Below are 18,935 nucleotides of genomic sequence, written 5' to 3'. Positions count from 1 at the left end.
CAATTAACTAAAGCTTGGACTCTGTTGACCTTTGACTCAATTCTGTGCTGAATCCTCCTCTGCTCAGGCCCTTCATGAATATGCATGTAGCCTTAGCTTAAATCTTCTCCAATTTTGCTGTTCTTGGAGACACTGCTTTGGGAAAGGTCACAGGAAAACCTTACTTGCTGCAAGTAATAAATTCTTCCAGAGTTCCCTTGTGGCACAGCGGGTGACAATGACAACAGCCCAGGTCACTTCTGTGGCTCAGGTTCGATTCCCGGCTCCAGAACTCTCACATGCCTCAGGTGCAGCCAAAAATATAAATAAATAAATTCTTCCTTCTCCCAGTCTTTGGCTCAGCACTCACCAAGAGACAAACCCAGTTTTCAGGTATAAACCCATCTTGGATTTTGACCTTCCAAAAATGGCTTTCTTCTTTTCCTACAAACCAGGCTGTCTTATCTAGGATAATTTGGGTTTCCATTCCACATTCATTTCCTTTGTATTTCCAAGGAAATATTAAGAAATGTCTTCCCACTGCATTTTCCTTTACAATTTAAGTAGGGTAGACAGGCCAGTGTTTACAAACCCTGCTTGCTTTAGAAAGTGAAGACTTTGCCATGGTTCATTGACTAAATATTAAGAGCTAGTTACTTCCAGCTCTTAGTAGAAATATTCACAGCAACTTATTATTCTTCCCGTTTTTTCTAACGAGGTAACTGAGCCTTTGAGGTGTTGAGTCATTTACTTAAGATCAGAGAATCACCCACAAAAATAGATTCTACCTGAAGTCTCCCTGCTAATCTTGGGAAAGTTGCACGGTCTCAGACAATTCCCAAAGAAAAGCTTTATGAAACCCTTCCCCTCCCTCCACTTTCCATAAGAACTACTGAATCCAAATCACGACTTTTTGCATGGAATGTTTTTAATTTTGATATCTAAAAAATTTTATTTAGCCAGGTTGTATGGCATTTAGGAACCACTGCCCTGCATTCTGGAATAGAGCCTCTTGAGGTGAAATCTGCCAGTTTTGGTTTTTTGTTGTTGTTTTTAGAGCTGCATCCTCAAAATTTGGAAGTTCCCAGGCTAGGGGTCCAATTGGAGCTGCAGCTGCCAGCCTACACCACAGCCATAGCAATGTGGGATACAAGCCATGTCTACGACCAGCACCACAGCTCATGGCAACACCAGATCCTTAAACCAACTGAGGGAGGCCAGGGATCGAACCTGCGTCCGCATGGATACTAGATGGGTTCATTACTGCGGAGCCATGACGGAACTCCAAAATTCTTTTTTAATAAGCACTCTAGATCAAGGACTACTCCAAATTATGTTTGATCTTGAATGTTGACAGGTTTCCTGGAGGATGGAGACAGACCGCGCCCCCCCCACCACCACCCCAAATGTGGCTGTTTACCTTGGAGACCTGCTATGGACACCCTCTCCCAGAATGTGGATGCTCAAGTTGGGCAGCAGGAAACAAAGGCCTGGAGAAAGCAGTGGCCTGCATAGATTAACCTCCTACAAGGATTAACTGCCCTCGACCTCCTACCCCTCCCTTGACTTTACCCTCCTTCTTCATCGTTCCTGCCGCAAGTTCCCACCAAGAACTCCATCCAGCCGCAGATTCCCTCCAAAGATCCTTTCTAAGTCTAGCACCTACCTCCTCATGGTCAGGGCTGGCACTATCTTGAGCTCAGCCCATGCCCCGCTGATGCCTTAATAAATCTCTTTTGCTTTACTAACTTGGCCTTGGGAGTTCCTCCCTCAGCAAACCTAACAAATGTATCCTCCATTAATTTCTCTATTTTTCTTATAGATAAATGGTGGGAGGGAGGAGATATAAGTAAAATGCAGGCAAGTTCCAAATAAAGTATATTGTTCTTCCTGACCAAAGAACAAATGGTAATAAAGGTTATGATATGCAAAGTCAAAAACCAAACAAAACAAACAGCACATTAACAGTATATTTAAGTACTTTTTTTTTTTTTTTTTTTTTTTTTTTTTTTTTGTTCTTTTCCAGGGCTGCACCACAGCACATGGAGTTTCCCAGGCGAGGGGTCTAATTGGAGCTGTAGCCACCGGCCTACACCACAGCCATAGCAACTCCGGATCTGAGTCGCATCTGAGACCTACACCACAGCTCATGGCAATGCTGGATTCTTAACCCACTGAGCGAGGCCAGGGATGGAACCACAACCTCATGGTTCCTAGTCAGATTCGTTAACCACTGAGCCACGACGGGAACTCCAAGTAGACATTTTTTAAATGTGAGTTTTGTTTTTTTTTTTCCTTCTCTTTTCTTTGGCATTCCCCACAGCAAGCAGGAATTCCCAGGCTGGGAATCAAGCTTGTGCCACAGCAGTGACCTGAACTATAGCTGTGAAAATGTCAGATCCTTAATCTGCTGAGCCACCAGGGAACTCCAAGAAGTACACATTCAAGTAAATGAATAGTTTTCACCTTCCATTTGCCAGTAAGTGACTGGATATTTTGCTGTATAAAGTGCACTTTTGTTCACCAGAGTAGACCAAGAGGAGATTACTCCGGAGTCCCTGCTATAGTGCAGTGGGTTAAGAATCTGGCATTAGATCAGACACAACCTAGAATAGATTTACAAGGAGATCCTGCTGAATAGCATTGAGAACTATGTCTAGATACTCATGTCGCAACAGAAGAAAGGGTGGGGGAAAAAACTGTAACTGCAATGTATACATCTAAGGATAACCTGACCCCCTTGCTGTACAGTGGGAAAATAAAAAAAAAAAAAAAAAAAAAAGAATCTGGCATTAGGAGTTCCCGTCGTGGCGCAGTGGTTAACGAATCCGACTAGGAACCATGAGGTTGCGGGTTCGGTCCCTGCCCTTGCTCAGTGGGTTAAGGGTCCGGCGTTGCCGTGAGCTGTGGTGTAGGTTGCAGACGCGGCTCGGATCCCGCGTTGCTGTGGCTCTGGCGTAGGCCGGTGGCTACAGCTCCGATTGGACCCCTAGCCTGGGAACCTCCATATGCCGCGGGAGCGGCCCAAGAAATAGCAACAACAAAAAGACAAAAAGACAAAAAAAAAAAAAAAAAAAAAAAAAAAAAGAATCTGGCATTGCCCCAGATGTGGCAGAGGTTGCAGCTGCAGCTCAGATTCAGTCCCTGACCCAGGAACTTCCATATGCCTTGGGCACAGCTAAAAAATAAATTTAAAAGGGGGGGGGGATTATTTCTATTTATCAAGCTTAAGGGAATTTTAAGAATTTTTCCCTTAAAAAAAATCATGTTACCTTAAGTATTTAGATATTTTGAATGGATTTTTTTCAGAGGGGGATGCTTATTATAATAAACCAAAAGACTTAGAAAATCCAGTTATTCTGACCAAAATAAACATTTTAAGAGACTTTTTTTTAAAAGTACACATCAATTTCTAGAGTTAGTTCTGACCATTTGCCTCAATCAGTGGAAAGAAGGAAAGAAGGAAGGAAGGGAGGGAGGAAAAAAAAGGCAAGAGGGAGAAAGGGAGAGAAGACGGTGACAATGTCACTTTAGAATGTAACTAGCCAATTCAGTTCCCCTCGTGGCTCAGTGGAATCTAATCTGACTGGTATCCATGAGGACGAAGTTTCGATCCCTGGCCTCCATCAGTGGGTTTACGGTCTTGCCGTGAGCTGTGGTGTAGATCACAGACGTGGCTCAGATCCAGTGATGCTGCGGCTGTGGCCTAGGCCGGCAGCTGCAGCTCTGATTCGACCCCTAGCCTGGGAACTTCCGTATGCTGCAGGTGCAGCCCTAAAAAGAAAAGAAAAGAAAAAAAAAAAAAAAAAAAGAATGTAATTAGCTGATCAGAAAAAAGAAAAAAAAGTAGAAGTGAGAGATTTGATGGGAAAGACAAAGTGCAGAGGAGACAGAATAAATAAGAGAGGAAATAAAAGACCAAATAAAAAGATATAATGAAGTTCTGAGTAGCATCAGAAATATAAGCAATTCTTTTTTTTTTGTCTTCTAATTAGCTTATTTTAAATTTTGTTGTTTTTGCTATTGTCTGTGTGTGTGTATTGTGTGTGTGTGTGTTTTATTTTGAAAAGGTAGAATTTGCTCTGAATGTCAAGGCAATTTCAGCTCCTGCAAGAAAAGGCAGTTGAATAGGTAGCAAGCAAAATATAGTCTCTATTATCCTTAGCTAAAAAAAAAAAAAAAAGAAGAAGAAGAAGGCGAAAAAGAACCCTCTGGGGAATTTGCATACTAGTCAGACTTTGGTGGCTGCGGTGGGTGGTTCCGGCTGAGAGGCAGCTCTATTCTTAGATGTCTCTGCTGAGGCTGGGTAGGATAGAAATTGTTCACTGCTGCTATAGGACGTTCTGCTAGTCAGTGCTTTTAATGGGGTTCACCTGCCAGATCCAACTTCCCAAACCTGCCTAAAAGACAGCTGTATTCAGACATGTCATCCCCTTCTGCTCATATTGTTTCCGTTAGTAAAATGCTAAAATGTAGTTTTTCCCTTTCATTTAGAGGACTGCTTTTTTTTCTTTCTTTCTTTTTAGGGCCATACTCATAGCATGTGGAAGTTCCCAGGCTAGGGGTCGAATCAGAACTGCAGCCACCAGCCTCGCCACAGCCACAGCAATTCAGGATCCAAGTCCCTTCTGTGATCTATACTGCAGCTCACAGCAACACCAGATCCTTAACCCACTGAGTGAGGCCAAGGATCGAACCCTCGTCCTCATGGTATTAATCAGGTTTGTTATGCCGAGGCCATGATGGGAACTCCGGAGGACTGCTTTCATTTTAGGGGCTTAAGAATGGTTTTTTTCAATTTCTCTGCACTGTTATTTTTGTTAACAAAAGCATATGACAAGTGAATCTATTCTCCTCTAGGTTAAAAATGTGCCTTTTCCCTTTGAGTAACAAGGGGATGGGCCTGACTTTTTGGATGTGTGAATATTCCATCCAATCCAATCAACATTTAGGATTAATTGAGTCAATTATAAGGCAAGCATCTTTGGCGTCTATTCCAACATATTTTCTTTTTTTTTTTAATTAATTTATTTTTTTTCCAGCTGTACAGTATGGGGATCAAGTTATCAACATATTTTCTACTTGAATAAATCCACAGCTTAAAAAAGCCAAAAGATAGTGATGTGGCCAATAGCATTTCTTGTGATTGAAACTCAGTCTTTAAGGTATATGTTTTTAATGGATCAGAATACTTACGTGAGTTTTTAAAAACAGACTTCTTTTTAAGCTTTAGTAGACTTTTCTACACCCACCACTTCAGGGAAGCACACAGCCAGACTGACCTTCTTGTTATCTGAAACTGCCTCAGAATTAGGGAAATACAACTAAAGTCATTTTCAAAATCAGCATACCCCAATACAGCATTTTTGAGACACTTTTCCTTTTCTGTTTTAAATCTCGGACTGAATAAGCAAAAACATAAGTGAAGAAAGCAAACAGGAGTTCCCATCGTGGCTCAGTGGTTAACGAATCTGACTAGCATCCAGAGCTCGGGTTCAATCCCTGGCCTTGGTCAGTGGGTTAAAGATCAGGCATTGCTGTGAGCTGTGGTGTAGCTCGCAGACGTGCTTTGGATCTGACGTGGCTGTGGCTGGCAGCTGTAGCTCTGATTCAACCCCTAGCCTGGGAACCTCTATATGCGTGGATGCAGCCATTTAAAAAAAAAGAAAAGAAAAAGCTTTCTAAATAATTCTTTCTTTCTTTCTTTCTTTCTTTCTTTTGTCTTTTTGCTTTTTCTAGGGCCACTCCCGCAGCACATGGAAGTTCCCAGGCTAGGGGTTCAATCAGAGCTGCAGCCGACGACCTAAGCAAGAGCCACAGCAACGCGGGATTGGAGTGGCGTCTGCAGCCTACACCACAGCTCAGGGCAACGCCAGATCCTTAACCCACTGAGCAAGGGCAGGATCGAACCCGCAACCTCATGGTTCCTAGTCGGATGTGTTAACCACTGCGCTACGACGGGAATAATTCTAAATTGGTGCTTATTGCTCCATCGTTTTGTCATTTGACCACTAAAAACATGGACCTGAAATAGTTAAAAGAACTAGATGCATTCTAGAAGGCCAATTAATTTATAAATGAGTGATATGAAACGTGAATTTTCCTGGACTCAGAGGGAAACATGGGAAACATAAAACCACCTTCAAAGAAAACAAAATGAAGAACAAATGTGATATTTGGACTTTAGGAAAATATGAAAGTAAAGGGTCCATGAGCTAGATGTAAGATATTGCTATTTGATATTTCTATTTCAATGTGAACATTTGTACTAAGTATTCTTTTTCAAGAGCATGGTTCTTTTTCAAAAAGATATTGCCTCTAGGAATTTAAATATGTGTATGAATGAAGTATACAGCTTCAGAAGGAAAATTGCTTTTAATAAAATGAACACTGAGAAAAAGTTTGAGAAATGTACTAAATCAATGGTTCCTGAATTTTGAGATTTCCTACACTAATAAAGTTTCTATCTTTAAAAAGGCATAAAGTGTGAGTTCCACATGTCTCAGCAGTTAACGAACCTGGAATAGTGTCCATGAGGACTCGGGTACAATCCCTGGCCTTGCTCTGTGGGTTAAGGATCCAGTGTTGGCCCCAGCTGTGGTGTAGGTTGCAGATGAGGCTCAGATCCCACCTTGCTGTGGCTGTGGTGTAGGCTAGAGCTGTAGCTCTGATTTGACCCCTAGCCTGGGAACCTCCATACGCCATAGGCACAGCCCTACAAAGACAAAAAAAAAAAAAAAAAAAAAAGGCACAAAGCATATAGGCTCACAAAAAGAAATACCTTCTTTTCAAAATTAAAGACATACATGTTTATGAAAAACTTTCTGCATTACTCTCTTCTCTTTTCCATGAGCAGAAAGATTAACAAAAGCGAAAGTGACATCCTGGCCAAATAGCCATCTCTGAGCTAAATGTTTAAAGTATGATCTACTTGGCTGATCAAAAAGAGTGTCAGATGTAAATGAAGCAACTTTTGTTTCTTTTTATAAGGATACATATAAAAGCTCATCTGATTCAAACATTAGTGGCACTGTTAATTTGATACATTCTTCTCTCTTTTTTTTTTTTTTTTTTTTTTTTGACCCTGCTCATGGCATGTGGATATTCCCAGGCCAGGAATCAAACCCAAGCCACATCAGCGACCCAAGCCTCTTCAGTAACAATGCCAGATCCATAACATACTGCCCCATAAGAGAACTCCTATTTGGGTTTTTTTTTTTGGGGTTTTGTTTTTTGTCTCTGTAGGGCCACATGTGCGGCATGTGTAAGTTCCAAGGCTAGGGGTTGAATCAGAGCAATGCCAGATCCCAGCCGAGTCTGTGACATACACCACAGCTCACCACAACACCAGGTCTTCAACCCACTGGGAGAGGCCAGGGTTCGACCCACATCCCCAGTTGGGTTCATTATTGCTGAGCCACAATGAGAACTCCTATTTGGTATATTCTTAAAATTATCTTCCAAGCATCCAATTTTCATTATTGTGCAAATGAATTAAAAATAAAGATCAAAATAACTGCAGTTACTTTTGCTCTGGAAAATAGAAATCAAAAGAATGCCGTTCGATTCCTGGCCTCGTTTATCATCAATCTTGAGACAAGAATTTAGATTAACAAAAAAATAGTAAATTATCTAAATAGTAGATTTTTTTCCCCATAAATGAAACTTGAATGAAATTTGTGTATGTCAAAGATTTTTATCTGTAAAGGAACAATCTAAGATGGGTGTCCCAAAGTTGGCTCCAACAATGGACCTTGATGTGTTGACTGTTTCAATGAATATAATGTATTTCAATATACCATGGTATTTCATTTAATGAAAATTAAGATTTCAGGATGCTTTATGAGAACAAACTTTATTAGTTGCTGGCACTTGATAATTTCCCCAACTTAGGCAGTGAAAGATTGTCTAGATCTTGTCAGCTCCAAACGGTTGACAACCAACTCCCTGATGTACACTGGACCTGGGTCTTGACCCCATTGAAAGGAAGGAGACCATCCAAGAATGGCAGATGGTGTTCTTGGATCATGGTCATGGAGGCCTCTGCCTCAATGGCTAGGGACAGGCTGAATTTGGTCCACTCTTAGGGTTGAGGCCAGGTAGGATCACCATGGAATGCATGGCACACTCCAGCTCTTGGGGACTTGGATCCATCCCTATCATACAGAGGCAGTTTCGGCTGCTGGGCAGGACATTCGAAGTGGAGGGCAAAGCTGGTCACCGAGGACAAGTTCATTTCCATTCCTGTTAGTTTCCTACTTGCAGTGTGCACATAGGTTCCAACAAGTGTTAGGCCCTGGGACCCTTTCTTCTTGGTAAAGGAGATATTAAGCACACATGAGTTAGTGAGCCAAACAGGCAGTGACTCCTCAAATAACTTGCCAGTTAAGCACAAGTCTGTGCATTACCTTCCCTTTACTTAAGATCATTCAAGATAAGGGAGCAAAAATTTTTCAATTAATCCAAAATCAAAATGGATGCTCAACATTGTCCCTTCCTGGCTGAGCCAATCATTCCCACACATTAAACACTTTCTGCTGAATGTAGTTTCAAACTCAGGTTTTTGTTTGTTGGTTGGTTTGTTGTTTTTGTTTTTGTCTTTTTAGGGCTGCACCTGCAGCATATGGAGGTTCTCAGGCTCGGGGTCAAATCAGAGCTACAGCTGCCAGCCAAAGCCAGAGCCAGAGCCAGAGCCACTGCCACTTGGGATCCAAGCTGAGTCTGTGACCTACACCAGAGCTCATGGCAGCAACACCGCATCCTTAACCCACTGATCAAGGCCAGGGATCGAACCTGAAACCTCATGGTTCCTAGTTGGATTCATTTCCACTGTGCCACAATGGGAACTCAAGCTGTTCTTATTAAGTGTGGTAAAGTTAAATATCGTGAGCCATGGTTAGGTTAAAATTCTGATTTAAATATTTGGGGGACCACATTTCTCATACTTTTTTTTTGGCCATGCCCACAGCATATGGAAGTTTCCAGGCCAGGGATCAAACCCATACCATAGCAGCAACCCAAGCCACTGGTCACCGCGGTGGATCTTTAACCCACTGTGTCACAAGGGAACACCTCTCAAATTTTTAATTGCTTGGACACCTAAGTTAGAAAAGTAGCTCAGATTTCACTTCTCTCACACACTTTTAAGTGTAAATAAACTAAGAAAACTGTCTCCTTAGTTTCTTCAATCCCTAAGCTGCAATTAATTGTGATATACAGTAACTCAGAAGGCTGATCTAATCACTCCAAAAATCTAGTGATTTTTTTATTAGAAAAGGGGGATGAAGAGTGAATTTATTAATTCCATTAGTTGCATCTATCTGCAAGAAATGCATAGTACTTAATATTAGCAACCATTTAAATGTCCTCCATGGTTCATAGAATCTGTTATCTCCCAGCCGTCACTACCAACCCACCCCTGAGCTATTTTATATATGCAAGAACACACTAATAATAATTTGGACATTCCTCTGGTATTTTTTCTTACCTAAAACAGTGCCTTGGTGGTTAACATGTTTACATATTTCTTGTTTGTTGTGCTTTCAAGCATCAAGAGTTTAAATTTATTTCACTATAGAAACAAGAAGCAAAAGTGCCAAAAAATTGACCATGAATTGTAACCAACAGGAATATAGCTCAGGAGTTCCCTTCATGGCTCAGCGGTAACGAATCCAACTTAGGATCCATGAGGATGTGGATTCGATCCCTGGCCTCAATTAGCGGGCTAAGGATCTGGCATTACCTCAAGCCGAGATGGGGCTCAGATCTGGTAGTGTTGTGGCTATGGTGCATGCTGGCTCCAATTAATTCTACACCTAGCCTGGGAACTTCCATATGCTGGAGGTGTGGCCCCCCAAAAAGAAAACAAATTACAAGAAATCTTTGTAGTGGATAGGGTTAAATTCACTTTTAAGTGTTTTATGTGTGAGGTGTGGTTTCTAATATCCAACTGGAAAAGACTCAAACCACTACAAGAGATCTGAGACAATTCCTTATTTTCTTACGTTACAGAATTGATGCACACGACTGGCCACTCCATAAAAGCCACTGCTAACACCAATCCTCCAAACCCTTCCCTCATCTACAGAATACATGGAACTTGAACTGGGGGAGGAATCAAAAGATGGAGGAGTGATGTCACATCTGTTGGTACTAGCTATAGATCTTATAAGATCATCACCAGGCATATACACCAACTGTTGAATATTTCAGAAGAGAAAAAGGCTTTTCCTTAACCCTTTTGTAGGTGATGCAGGGAAGTCTGCAGGTTGGACATGACTCAAAAGCCATACAAGTCACTAATGCAAAACCTGAACAGTAATCTGTTCACTTCACAAGTCAGGTCCAGGCTTGTATTCACTCCATTGCTATCTCAAGCACGGCCTATACTCAGATCCCCTTTTCTGGGCTCTATCGCAATTTTGGGTGGTTTCACAACCTACATCTTACATGTGACACTTCTACAAGAACTGATAGTTCTCTTCTTCCCAGCCTTCAAGACACAGTCCATTTATAGTTTTATCTTTTACTCAATGTATTTGTGACTTTAATCACACCACATTTTTAAAGGGTATATCTCCATAGACATAGTAAGTTTCCAGTTTACTTTCTTCCAAGATTTACTGACACTGACTCAGCTGATTTTTAAAACAGATGACATTGAGGATCCTGCTCTAGACTTCTGTCCAAACACACCCAAGAAAATACCCAATACATTGTTCTGTTCGCTATTGAGCCAATGACCAAGAAGGAGACAGAGTGGTGGTAAAACAAAACCAGCAGTCCTCATCACTTCATTTTAATTGTTTTAACTTTATTACTGTTGCACCATTTATACAATTACATATAATTTCAATGCATCCATTGTACTTTTTTTTGTTTTTTATTATTATTATTTTTTCCATTTTCCAATGAGTGGTGTGTTGGTGTCTGTGACACAGAATGGAAGAGAAACTGGAACTGCAATGAACGCAGACTTTTTTTTTTTTTTTTTTTTTTTTTTTTCATTTCCACTGACCAATAAACAGAACTACAGGTGCACCCAACCACGGACATGCATTAACTCGTCATGAGAAATCTAGGGAGGCTAAGTAGGATGAGAGAATGTTTGTTCCTCCCAAAAATACCTGGGGAGGAAGAATGGAGTCTTGGTATCGAGATACATGTGGACAGGCTAAGTGGGCTGTCTGAAAGTTAGCATTCATCCACAACATTAAAAAAATATCAAAATAAGAAAGGCTGTAAATCAAAAAGAAAACACAGAAAATACTGCTTTCATAAAGATCTGATTGCCTTGGCACAGGCCCTGCGGGCAGAATCAAAACGTATCACCCCCGACTCCCCCTTGCAGAAGACAAGATGTTTCGGACCTTAGTGATGGAGTGCATGTAACAGCAGTTCAGGTACAAAGAGATGTACTGTACTTTCAGACATTGCGCTTTAAACTCCAGGACTGATTGGTAGCGTTGACTGAAGGTATATTAGATATTTCCCCACAAAAATACTATTTGGATTCTCCCCACCCCCTCCCTCCCTCCCTTGATGGGACCACATCGTTTTTCTTGGGCAATACGTATCATTACTTCCAATTTGAAACGAGTTAGTGTAGGAGAGAGAGACAGAGAGAGAGAGAAAGAGAGAGACAGAGAGACAGATCATTGTTAAGCGGTATTCGTTTCTCCAGAGGCTGTCCTTGTTATTCTTTGACTGCTACGGTTTGATCGGAATTAGCTGCCGGGGTCTCGGCAGGTTTGACCTCGTCTGCGGGGGCTGCGGGGGCCTGGGCCTTCGGCGTGGAACTGGGTGCTTCCGTGGCTGCTGGCGTCTCCTTGGAGGATGGGGCAGCCTCAGTGCTGCTGGGTTTTGAGTCTGAAGCTGGGGCCCCGTCACTTTTCGTCTCCTGCGCGGCAGGAGCTGCGGGAGCCTCAGTCTTTGTGGGTTCCCCTGCCTCCTTGCTCTTGTCATCCTTGGTGAGGGCTGCGGGCTCCGCTGCCTCGGCCTCCGAAGCCTTGGGGGCTTCACCGCCGGCCGCGGGGCCCGAAGCGGCTGCCGCCTCCTGCTCAGCATCCTTTGGGGTTTCCTGCTTGCCCTCGGCTCCCTCCGTCTGCTCGGGCTCTGCCTTCGGCGCATCTTCCTTGGCCGCCTCTGCATCTTTCTCGCCTTCCTTGTCGTCTGGCTTGCTGCCAGCGTCCTGAGCATCCTTCTCTGGCTTCTCCTCCTTGCCCTCCTTCACCTCTGGGGTCTCTGCAGCCGCCTGGGTCTCATTCTCCTTCGGGGTTCCTTCCTCTTCTGTCCCGGCTCCTTCAGCCTTCTTGTCTTTGTCCTTGGCCTTCTCATCATTCACATTGTACCCCTTCTTCTTCTTGCTCAGCTTGCCTCCCATCTTGGAGTTCTGTAACACAACACAACACAACACAACACAGGAAAGAGTTACTTGGGGCTCTGGAGGGACGCCTGAGTCCTCCCAAATTCATGAGTGGAATCCTAACCTCAGGGCATCGGTATTGGGGGGGGGGGCATGGATGGGATTAGTCCCCTCCTAGGAGAGAGCCCATCACAGAGCTCTCCCAGCCCCTTACCCCACGTGAGGATGCAGCCAGAAACCAGCCATCTACCGCCACAAAGTAGGTCCTCGCCAGACACCCAATCTATTGCACCTTTATCTGGGATTCCCAGCCTGCAGAACTGAGGGCAGCCTCGGTGTCAAGTCTAAGAGCTGTGGCGTTCCCATTGTGACTCAGCAGAAATGAATCCGACTAGTATCCATGAGGATGCGGGTTTGATCCCTGGCCTGGCTCGGTGGGTTACGGACCTGAGGTTGCTGTGAGCTGTGGTGTATGTAGCTCATAGACATGGCTCTGATCTCACATTGCTGTGGTTGTGGCTAGGCCAGCAGCTGTAGCTCTGACTGGACCCCTAGCCTGGGAACCTCCATATGCCGTCAATGTGGCCCTAAAAAGAAAAAGGAGAAAGAGAAACACTTCCCTTTACAGGGTAAGGAGTTCAGAACACTACTGGTCTGTACACTAACGGTTAACACAGGAGTTCCCACTGTGGCTCCACAGGATTGGTGGCTTCATGGGAGTGCTGGGGTGCAGGTTTGATACCTGTGGGGCACAGTGGGTTAAGGATCTGGTGGCGTTGCTGCAGCTGCGGCTTAGGTCGAACTTGTAGCTGGGATCTGATCCCTGGCCTGGGAGCTCCCCGTGCTGCAGGGCTGCCAAAAAATAACACAGTAAATCTTATGCTACATGTATTTTGCCACAATTAAAGAAAAATTTTAAGTAAGCCATAAAAAAGTCAAGAGCTCTGTTATAAAGGATCTACTTGTAGCAAGCTGAGCACATACTAAGCTGCAAGCAAAAGTCAACAAAGACTCTGTGATTCAAAGGCTAAGACTGTCTGTAAAGAGAAGCTAGCAGTATTTGTTCATCTGCTTTCCAAGGTCCAACTCAAACATCTAATGTGCACAAAATGGCAGTGACAACCATTTTAGGTCTACAGTATAGTTAGTAAAAGGCTTCATAATTTTAACACACTTTCTAGAGAAATGGCACAGCTGGAAAATCACAAATCAGAAATTTCAAGAAAATAATCCCAAACCTCAAACTCCTTTCAAATTCCATTATTCACACACACACACACACACACACATTCATATAAGCACACATATCTTAAAGACCAAAGGCAAGGAGGAATCTGGTCTATCTCATTACTAAGTAGGTCCCATTAAAGGAAAACTATCATCCAAGAAATGAAAAGCAATGGTGTCATACTAAGTGAAGTCAGAAAGACAAAGACAAGGGTCATGAGATCATGACTATGTGGCACCTAATAAAAATGATACAACAGAACTTACAAAACAGAAACAGGTTCCAAGATTTTGAATCCAAGGGGAAATCTGGGGTGGGGTGGGGAGGGATAAATTAGGGGTTGGGATTGATAGACACACACTGCTATATGTAAAACAGAAGTAACAAGGACCCACTGTACAAGGAAATTTTCTCAGTACTGCATAATAACCTATATGGGAAAAGAATCTGAACAGGAGCGGATATGTGTATAGGTATAACTGATTAGCTTCACTATATGCCTGAAATAAATTAGCACAACTTTGTAAGTCAACTATATTCCAATATTTTTTCTTTCTTTTTCTTTCTTTCTTTTTTTTCTTTTTTTTCCATTTTAGGGCCATACCTGCCACATACGGAAGTTCTCAGGCTAGAGGTCAAATTGGAGCTGCAGCTACTGGCCTACACCATGGCCACAACACCATGGTATCTGAGCTGTGTCTGCAATCTATACCACAGCTCAGGACAATGCCACATCCTTAACCTACTGAGTCAGCCCACCCATGTCCTCCTGGATACTAGTTGAGTTCATTAGCAACTGAGCCACAACAGGAACTCCTCTAATAAAATCTTTAAAAAGAAAAGAAAAGCAATGGTGCAGTCAGTTACATTAAGTTTGTTAGTTGCATCAGACATGCATTCATTGCCTTTCAAGGTGTTTTTGGCTTATAAGAAATAGTTCTGTAGTAATGTAAACATGCCCTTCATTATCAATTTCCTGATGAGAATCCAAACTAGATACACAACTTCCATGGTCATCAACAGGCTTTTTCACTCAAAGTTAAGTTTCCAACTTTCTGGAGGTTGACGTGATTGGGGTATAGTAACCTGCGAATATATTTGAGTCTTGAATTTTTCCCCCCTGGTACTGAATCCACATCAACGATCAATTATAAATTTATAGATAATAATAAATTAAGTCCAGAACCATTGTTGTAGCTGAACAGGTGCTGCATTTCTTTTTGTTCACGTGTATTTTTATTGGCATCATGTATCAGTGGGAATCCACTGAAACGTTGTTCCTTAGAGAAAAATCACTTGCCTTTCCTTGATGAAGCATGGCAGCAATTCCATGCCAATATGCCCTTTAGTCCTTAGGAGGACCTAAATAAGCCCAGGGGTGAGGGAAGGGTGAGAAAGAGAAGAGAGCCATATGCCTTGCCCCATGTCCCCGCAAACAGGTGTACCAGGTGAGAGACCTCCTGGTTCTGTTCTGCTCTAGGTCAGGCAGGGTTGACTCCTGGAAGAGTTAGAATAATATAATGTACTCTTTGACCAGTCTTTTCTTTTTTTTTTTAAATATTATTCATTTATAACAGAGAATTGGCTGCTTACTCATTCCATTCCTGGGAATCATGATGACAGTGAATAACCTACATTTATTGTATTTGAAAGCCAAGTTTTGGGTAGGAGAGTACTGTTCATCAGTCAAAATTTGTCTTGCCACTCTACGGGTGAATTTCCTGTCTGGAATGACTTTAATAGTTGGGGAAGAAAAAAAAGCAATAAACCAAAAGATGACGAAAATACTGCTCCTGTTCTCAATGAAGGCCTTTATCACATTATCAAAGTAAGAATTTCTCTCATGCTTTTTAAAAAAAGAGAGTGGGTTTTGGTCATAACCTACTTCAGGCATCCAGTGGGCTCTGACTTAATTTTTGGTTATTTCTCCCTCCGAAGTGGGAGCAAACATAAGTGGTAAAAATACTATTAAATGTACTGTTATCCTCTATGCAATCACACAGCAACAAATGAAAACACAGAAGTAAACCAGAGCAGTGCTTTAAATTACAGTTTACAATTCTTTCACTGAATTCTTAATTACCCACTATGCATGAATGGTGCATGTCAAAAATAAAATAATGCCAGCTCTGATATTTCAAGATATTTTGGTACATTAGGTTAGAGCTAAGAAACAGAAAATCTGACAGGTCTGCCTTTAGGCTCTTCACCCAGTTCTATAATAGAAACCCATACTCCAACTTGAAAATTACAGAATAGTAGACAAAGTACAAATATAGTGTGTATGAACATAACCTATGAATGCTCCTTTTTTTTTTTTTTTGTCTTTTTGTCATTTCTTGGGCCGCTCCCGTGGCATACAGAGGTTCCCAGGCTAGGGGTCCAATCGGAGCTGTAGCCACCGGCCTACACCAGAGCCACAGCAACGCAGGATCCAAGCCACATCTGCAACCTACACCACAGCTCATGGCAATGCTGGCAACGCTGGATCGTTAACCCACGGAGCAAGGCCAGGGATCAAACCTGCAATCTCATGGTTCCTAGTCAGGTTTGTTAACCACTGAGCCAAGACAGGAACTCCTGAATGCTCCTTTTTAACCCCCATAGCATGAAATTCTATTCAGCTGTCCCCAGAGGCTCAAGGTCATGTTGGTTTACAAACCTAAAATCTACATTACTAACACGGGTGTTATGAAACAGGGCCACTTTTTTTGTCTTTTTGCTATTTCTTGGGCCGCTCCCGTGGCATATGGAGGTTCCCAGGCTAGGGGTCGAATCGGAGCTGTAGCCACTGGCCTACGCCTGAGCCACAGCAACACGGGATCTGAGCCGCATCTGCGACCTACACCACAGCTCACGGCAACGCTGGATCCTTAACCCACTGAGCGAGGCCAGGGACTGAACCCGCAACCTCATGGTTCCTAGTCAGATTTGTTAACCACTGTGCCACGACGGGAACTCCAGCAGAGCCACTTTCTATTCTTTGTTTACGGGTAGTAAACTGAACACACATAATCAAATTCTAAGAAAGTGTGCCTCCATTTCTGTTTTTCAAACACAAAGTTAATGGACTCCTATTTTTTGCTAATTTTCTTGTGTTAATTATAGTGAGGTATCAAAGCGGGGCTAATAGAATCCACTAGAACCCTGCAAAAGCAGAGTAATCTAAGTATATTCTAAGACATTATGGGTAAAAACCTTGCCTACATCCAGGGATACATTAAAATTACAACTTGAGATAAGCAATGAGATCCTGCTGTGTTGCTCTGGGAACTATATCTAGTCACTTGTGATGGAGCCTGATGGCGGATGATGTGAGAAAAGGAATGTATATGTGTATGTGTGTGACTGGGTCACTGTGCTGTACAGCAGAAAATTACAGAACACTGTAAACCAACTATAACAGAAAAAATAAAAATTATTATAAAAAATAAATTACAACTTGAAATCTATTAACTCAAGCTGTCGACAAGATTAAGGACAAAACCTGAATTTCAGGTCCTCTCTCTCCCCTAAACCTTTTATTACCCCATTTGCCAAGATCTTTAAGAAATAAGGAGCGGTGGGTATATATTCTACTTATTTCTCTCATTTCTATTGCTTCTAATGTTGGAAGAGATCAGGTGGTGTAGAAAGCCAGAAGTTAGAACTTCTAAGTTTAACAAAACAAAACAACCACAAAAAGCAATCAAATAGTAATACACCCTGGAAGTTACTTAAACCCAAATCTAAGCTAAGGGCTTGTATCTCTTCACGTTGGGGACATTCACGAGTCATTGAGTGGCAGAGCAAGAACAGTCAGACCCATGCTGATGTACTGAACTAAGCTTTATGTGTTGATACAACATCAAACACTAAAGTTGATTTATCAGGTAAAACATCTCAAAGGAAAGCACACTCGGAGTCATCCTTTAAAATCATAGGAGAATTCTATGCTACCAGGGCCAAATTTATAGACTTTGGGCTTCAAATTAGCATTGAAAACAACTAATCAACCGCAATAGAGGACCTTCACTGTGTTTATTCTGGAAAATGTTGGGCAGGACTTATTTCACCGAGACTTTGCACATTGTGTCATTGTAGACGCAATAAGATATTGTGATGAATCACATCTGCACAGCACACCTGCCCTGAATTCCTGGGCAAGTGACTTAACTTGATTGCCCTTTCATTTCCTGTAGCATAGGAAATGTCAATCTTAAGAATGTTTGACGTTTCATGGGCCTGCAATAAATATTAGTTCATTTCCTCATCATTTACTTTTGCAGTTCTTAGATAATGCTGTGTTTGTAAAAGCCCAAAGGAACAGCAGGACCGAGGGCCCACACAAATACACACAGAATCAGGAATTAGAAGCACTGTCACTGAAATATTTAAAAACAATTTTCAAAGGGCATCAAGGAGATTTTAGGTATGTGTCCCAAGCATATGCTCCTGCGGACTGGGTATGTGTGGAAAAGAAGTCTGTACCATCACCTGCTGTCACCATCTTGCAAATATTAAAATCAGTCTACTTCTTTGGTTTGAATCTCTTATATACGTAAGATTCTTGAGGTTACAGTCTTTTAAAACTATAAACAGTCTATTACATTGAGAAATCATTTTCCAGATAGAAGTAAATATTGTAGACTCGTTATCAGATTTATTTCCTCTCAATGTGAGCTGATACTGGAGTGATCACAGAAGAAATACCATCTCATCTTCCCACCACCTTTTCATCACATGGTCCAAAGAAACAAGAAAAACTCCCTTTCAGTTATTAGGATGAAAACAGAATCCAATTCCTCGGTTACGACTGATTTACTGACTCTCATTATATACATAGGTGAAAGGCAAAAAACTTGAGCTATACCTCATCTCGGTTAAGAAATTAAACATGCGAAGTTTATGAGGGAAAGTAACAGTCAAATGCCGCTCACTGTTTTTTTCCAACTTTCCACAGAGGAAAATTTTCTTTTATCAAGTACCAATCATTGACTATCTTTAAGATACTAAAAAGTGTTTTCAATCTCCCATAGCTGTCTCGTGACTTATCACCCCACCCCACTGCCCCATCTTATAAAAGCCAGCCGCTCTCTAGTTGATTCATCCCACTTGGCTATAAACAATGCAGAATTTTGCTTTTAAGTGAAGAGAGAAAGGGACATTCTCGTATGGTTAGGTGATCAAAGCAACCGGGGATGGGACGTGGGAAAACAGGGGAGAAGTCATGACAATTAGAGGGAAGATGGATGGCGTTTATGAGCCCCCCAGCCTGGGTCTCTTTTGCCTGCACCTCCATCTGGGACTCAGAGAGAGAGCGCATCTGTGTCATACACCTACCACCTCTGCAGACTGACTTCACAGTGCTGTCAGCTTACATTA

General features: G+C 42.2%; 1 protein-coding gene across 2 annotated transcripts in view; it reads right to left on the bottom strand.

The window, feature by feature from the left end:
• Positions 1 to 10,771: 10,771 nt before the first annotated feature.
• BASP1 (brain abundant membrane attached signal protein 1) overlaps positions 10,772 to 18,935 on the bottom strand; it is a 57,010-nt gene continuing 48,846 nt past the window's right edge. For both annotated transcript variants that reach the window (XM_085001741.1, XM_003483806.5), the window contains exon 2: positions 10,772 to 12,370. In XM_085001741.1, coding sequence (XP_084857867.1) covers positions 11,675 to 12,361 — 687 coding nt within the window. In that variant the 5' untranslated portion in view covers positions 12,362 to 12,370 and the 3' untranslated portion in view covers positions 10,772 to 11,674. The remainder of the gene's footprint in view (positions 12,371 to 18,935) is intronic.

Source organism: Sus scrofa, chromosome 16, assembly GCF_054392235.1.
Source record: "Sus scrofa isolate SSC_HxYL_T2T_F1_AM1 chromosome 16, Sscrofa_HxYL_maternal_Yorkshire_Landrace_v2.0, whole genome shotgun sequence".
Classification (NCBI taxonomy): Eukaryota; Metazoa; Chordata; class Mammalia; order Artiodactyla; family Suidae; genus Sus; species Sus scrofa.
Note: the sequence above shows the minus strand (reverse complement) of the source record. Positions and strands in the feature narration are given on the sequence as shown.